At 38.6% G+C, this 6,000-nt stretch overlaps 1 protein-coding gene across 2 annotated transcripts in view; it reads right to left on the minus strand.

Moving 5' to 3' along the window:
• Positions 1-3,694, minus strand: part of LOC139366744 (serine/threonine-protein kinase 17A-like) — a 44,555-nt gene extending 40,861 nt beyond the window's left edge. For both annotated transcript variants that reach the window (XM_071104441.1, XM_071104440.1), the window contains exon 1: positions 3,222-3,694. In XM_071104441.1, the coding sequence (XP_070960542.1) occupies positions 3,222-3,400 (179 nt within the window). In that variant the 5' untranslated portion in view covers positions 3,401-3,694. The remainder of the gene's footprint in view (positions 1-3,221) is intronic.
• Between the last annotated feature and the right edge of the window lie 2,306 nt (positions 3,695-6,000).

A 6,000-nucleotide genomic window follows, 5' to 3' on the forward strand; every position in this document is an offset into this window, starting at 1 on the left:
CTCGATCTGGGGCTCCACGCAAGATCTCACCCCGTGGGGTCAAAATGATCACAAGAACGGTGAGCAAAAATTCCAGAACCACACAACCTAGTTAATGACCTGCAGAGAGCTGGGACCAAAGTAACAAAGCCTACCATCAGTAACACACTACGCCGCCAGGGACTCAAATCCTGCAGTGCCAGACGTGTCCCCCTGCTTAAGTCAGTACATGTCCAGGCCCGTCTGAAGTTTGCTAGGGAGCATTTGGATGATCCAGAAGAAGATTGGGAGAATGTCATATGGTCAGATGAAACCAAAATAGAACTTTTTGGTAAAAACTCAACTCATCGTGTTTGGAGGACAAAGAATGCTGAGTTGCATCCAAAGAACACCATACCTACTGTGAAGCATGGGGGTGGAAACATCATGCTTTAGGCCTGTTTTTCTGCAAAAGGGACCAGGACGACTGATCCGTGTAAAGGAAAGAATGAATGGGGCCATGTATCGTGAGATTTTGAGTGAAAACCTTCCATCAGCAAGGGCATTGAAGATGAAACGTGGCTGGGTCTTTCAGCATGACAATGATCCCAAACACACCGCCCGGGCAACGAAGGAGTGGCTTCGTAAGAAGCATTTCAAGGTCCTGGAGTGGCCTAGCCAGTCTCCAAATCTCAACCCCATAGAAAATCTTTGGAGGGAGTTGAAAGTCCGTGTTGCCCAGCAACAGCCCCAAAACATCACTGCTCTAGAGGAGATCTGCATGGAGGAATGGGCCAAAATACCAGCAACAGTGTGTGAAAACCTTGTGTAGACTTACAGAAAACATTTGACCTCTGTCATTGCCAACAAAGGGTATATAACAAAGTATTGAGATAAGTATTTGGCCAATAACAAAAGTTTATTTTCCACCACAATTTGCAAATAAATTCATTAAAAATCCTACAATGTGATTTTCTTTTCTCATTTTGTCTGTCATAGTTGAAGTGTACCTATGATGAAAATTACAGGCCTCTCATCTTTTTAAGTGGGAGAACTTGCACAATTGGTGGCTGACTAAATACTTTTTTGCCCCACTGTATGTATGTACGTATGCATGTATATGTGTATGTGTATATATATATATATATATATATATATATATAAAAAGAATCGGTCGATTAATCGGTATCTGCTTTTTTTGGTCCTCCAATAAATTGGTATCAGCGTTGAAAAATCATAATCGGTCGACCTCGTGTGAATAATTTCTGAAGGCACTGTATATGGAAAAAAAAATACGTTTATGCATTTTTAGATAGATGTTAAAGGTAACAACAACAAAAAATGGCCAGAAATGATAAAGTAGTTTGACAACCCTGTTTGGAAACTTTTAAATGATATGAATCTGAACTGTTTATATTTTCTAGTGATGAAGACATGGATGTCTCATGGTATGGTGGGGTATGCAAAATGCGTCAACTTTGAACATTTCTCTCTCGTGAATGTTTTGTCATTCAGGTCGAAAAAGTCCCTTCTGAGCACTTCTACAATGAGCAAAAATATGTATGGAAGGTTTTGTTCAAATCAAATGGGGTTCTGTCAAAAAAGTGATTGAATACAAATGGGTTACCCTATTTCGGGGGTGAAGTTTGGAGTTTCAAAGCGCCAATGACAAAGTCTTGATGTATTTTTATTGCCGTCGCTGAGTGGAAAGGTCACAGTAGTGTATGCAGGCTATGCTGTAATTATCATGTGTTTCATCAAACTTTACAACATGGAGGGTGATGCATCTAAGTCACAGCTACAACTGAAGACAATTTGGCAATGGCTCTGTGTCAAGTCATAGGCCAATGTTTAGAGAAATGTAGATACTTAATGAAGTAAAAAAGACCAATAGTGTGTTTGTCAAATGCATCCATTAGTACTGTAATTGTTATGATGTGGTCCTGACTGCCTGAAAACAGAGGGAGAAAAAGCTCTTGCATGTTTCATTACAGAACCCATCTGCTTACTTTAAGATTTAGCAGGCACATCACAAGGTGTGGCCGCCCACATTGCAGTTCAAACACTCATCAAAGATATGACTTGAGCAGTGGTGGAAAAAGTACAACACTGTCATACTTGAGTAAAAGTAAAGATAGCTTAGAAAATCACTCAAGTAAAAGTGAAATACACAGTAAAATACTACTTGAGTAAAAGCCAAAAAGTATTTGGTTTTAAATATACTTAAGTATCAAAAGTAAATGGAATTGCTAAAATGTACTTAAGTATCAAAATTTAAAAAATAAATAATTTCAAATTCATTATATTGAGAAACCTGACAAACAATTGTATTATTTTTTCTTTAAGGATAGCCTGGGGCACACTCCAACATAATTTACAAACAAAGCATGTCTTTAGTGAGTCTGCCAGATCAAAAGGCAGTCAGGATGACCAGGGATAAGTGTGTGAATTGGACCATTTTCCTGTCCTACTAAGCATTCAAAATGTAACAAGTACTTTTGGGTGTCAGGGAAAATGTATGGAGTAAAAAGTACATTATTTTATTTAGGAATGTAGTGAAGTAAAAGTAGTAAAAATTATAAATAGTAAAGTAAAGTGCAGATACCCCCCCAAAAACAACTCAAGTAGTACTTTAAAGTATTTTTCCTTAAGTACTTTACACCACTGGACTTGAGTGACCTTTGCTGTAGAGAAAATGCAAGCCCACTACTATAGCAGCTATGCATACTTCAGCATTCTCAAACCAAACAACAACAAACAATGGAAGCATGATTTGGCAGCTGGGACCCTGTATTCATGGAAGAACATTGGAGTGCACCAATCATTGTTTGGTTCCAACCAAGTGCACTGCGACATTGGGGAATCCATTGAAAGGATTTGCATTAGCTTACACTGATGTGCACAATCCAAAATACATGTTGCAACTTTTAACTGCTGGACAACATCCCGCAACGTTTCATTAAATTTAAATTAAATTAAAGGTGAACTTGTGGTGCAGACAAATATCTAGATAATTACAGCAGGGATGGAGATGTGGCACTACGAAAGGCCAAAACCGTGATATTTGAATATGAATTAATCTAGAAATTGAACATTTTCCTGTATTATATGTTCAATATTTTCACAAGTATGGAAACAGACAGTCATAGTAAGCAAAAAGGTTATTCAGGCTGACAGACAAACTCACAGACAACTTGACAAAGTGGATGGATAGATGCCCCCCTGTATTACCCCTGTAATTATTAATTAAGCACGTATAGTACCTGCCAAGTTCTTTGCCCGGAATGATGGTGTAGTGGTCAGTGAATAGTTCATTTTTGATAGGAGTTTTGATTTCGGAGAGTAGCCCACATCGGTTCTGGTTTGGTTCGGCTGCCTGACCATAGTGGCAACGCGTTCGGCTTCTTGTCTCGCTGGTTCGGGGACTATATTCAGGAATCATCGCGTCGATTCGGTTTTACAGCTTGTTATCTCCTGTCACTTTCAAACAAACCTAACAGCTACTGCAACCAAACTTCCCTAGCTAATAGATGGCTAGTAAACGTTGCCTACAAAGTGACCACAAAAATAGCAGTACTTCGCTGCTTAGGAGTGATAAAATAAGACCGCATGCCTCACGGATATTTCAGATGAGAGAACTGTTACTTTCATGTTCAATTAAATTATGTCGAAGGGCGCAACAATGTATCAATATTTTCAACTCCACTAAATGTTTGTAACCGGGCGATCTGTTCTAACTTCGCTCGCTCATCAGTATGAACAACGGATGAATGAATACAAGTTTACCAGTCAGATACTTTGCTCTCTGTCACCATGGTAACACTCTTGATTGACAAGTAATTTGACCAAATAGGGTGGCGCATGCTACTTTACTACAAGCAGGGGGAAGGCTCTCCACATAAATAAGATCAGCCAACAGTTGGCGCAGTACCAGTGCCATGAGTCTTATTCAATTAAGTTAAATTTGCTTTAAATATCCTAACTAATCGGACACAGCACTACCGTTAGCTCAATGAGAAAGGGAGAATTCCCAGTAAGATACTAACTAATATAATCAATTGATTGGGACTTTACATTAACCTTGTCTAACCTGTATCAGTTTTCATAGTATTGTTTCATAGTAACATTTGGGCACATTAACCAGTGAGAATCATTAGAATAATAGAAGAAAATAGAGTATAATATAATGGAATACTTTATTGTTCATCTTGCAATGGAAACAACTGTTATGTTCCCTCCACCCTCCAATACACTACAGAAACACACCCACCACAACACATTAAAAACAATAGATTATATGGTGTCTTTTTGTCTATTTTAACTAAAGGCTTGCACCTGAGTGAGTGGGTTTGCATAGCAGAACATGTATTTTGTAGAATCTGCAGTGTATATTAGAGTGCAGAGAATCACATTCTCCCTCTTCTGGTGAAGGATAGTAGTGCAGAAGTGCACATACTGTAGTAACAGTGGTACTGGTAGTAATTGTAACCTTTATTTAACTAGGCAACTCAGTTAAGAACACATTTCTTATTCACAATGACGGCTTACCGTGGCCAAACCCGAACGACGCCGGGCCTGGATTCGAACCAGGGACTGTAGTGACGCCTCTTGCACTGAGTAGTAGTAGTGCACTTATGCTGCACTGTGCTGTTTGTTGCTGGTGAGTGGTATGTAGTACCACAGTACGGGTCAGAATACCCATAAAACTTTGCGGTCAAACAATGTTTCTAATCATTTTCCCACCATTTATTTTTCCCATAGGGGATTTTAGACATCAAATAAGGGCTGTGTTTGGGGTAGGCTTTCCCTGGCATGACGTTTTGATAACCATGTAAATCTCTCTTGGACAAGGTGACTTTTGTTTTTAAAAATGTAATTAAAAAGTGACTTTTATCAATAATGTATTTATCCCCCAAAATTAAATCCTAATTGGCTGCTAATGTCGCTATGACACATCTACAAATGCCTGTCTCAAACTTCCCGTCACTCACCAGGGACATGATGAGACGAGATTGCTGAATCGAGGCAAAGTTAAGGATTGCTGGATTAACTAATGTTAGCTAAATTTAGTAATAAATAAATTGGCTAAATTGTTTATTTACTGTACACAATACCTGTTATCTAGCTAGCTCATGGTTAGCAACATTAGCCTGGCTATGGCTACATTCGCCGTCTATTTGTCTAGCCATTTAAATGCATGAGAAGTTTATAAAAAGTTTAGCTTTCTTTGGCTTTTATAAACCAACAGTTTATCTTTCTAGTTCACTAGCTAGCTAAGATGGTGAATTTAGGCGTTATTTGTTAGGTATCTTTGTGTATGTGGGTGAGGAGCCTACTTCAAGTAATGTTAGCTTAATACTTGACTTGTAGCTACCTAGCTAGCTGTATTATGTTGGTCTGTCTTTTTGAGAGGTTTCAGAGATGGACTGATTAGCTCTTATCTCTTGAGTCAAGCAGTGTGGTTATTTTACTGCGGGAAGACATTGATCTGTTTGCTGTTTCCCTCTGGACAGCAGATCATCATTAGTGTAGCTAGTAGGCAAGGTTATGTAACCTTATTTCGTCTTACTTGCTATGGTGGGTTTTAAATTATTTGGTATTCACACATTTGTTTTTGAGGTAAAATTACTGCCATGTTATTGATGCCAAATTAAAAACCTTATTTGCACCTTCTCTATTCTATAACCAATTGGTATGCCTAAATCTTATCACCTTGCAACTCGGTAAACTGTTTCAATCTAGAGCACCATTCTCCTGCTTTGTCCTGTTTGTCATTGCAGGAGGTCCTGGAGAGCAGGAGTGTGTGATCAGTTTTGTCCCAGCCCAGTTCTAACATCTGACGAAAATAAATCAACATACCAAATCAAGGCGATAGGCTATAATTTACAATCAGGTTTGAGTTGTAGACTATAATTTATAATCAGGTTTGAGTTGTAGGCTATAATTTATAATCAGGTTTGAGTTGGGCTGGAACAAAAGCTTACACAAACATCTTCCATTCAGATCTGGAGATGTCCACCCTTTTAGTCATTATTCTGTACT

The sequence above is a fragment of the Oncorhynchus clarkii genome, chromosome 15, assembly GCF_045791955.1.
Source record: "Oncorhynchus clarkii lewisi isolate Uvic-CL-2024 chromosome 15, UVic_Ocla_1.0, whole genome shotgun sequence".
In the NCBI taxonomy this organism is placed as follows: domain Eukaryota; kingdom Metazoa; phylum Chordata; class Actinopteri; order Salmoniformes; family Salmonidae; genus Oncorhynchus; species Oncorhynchus clarkii.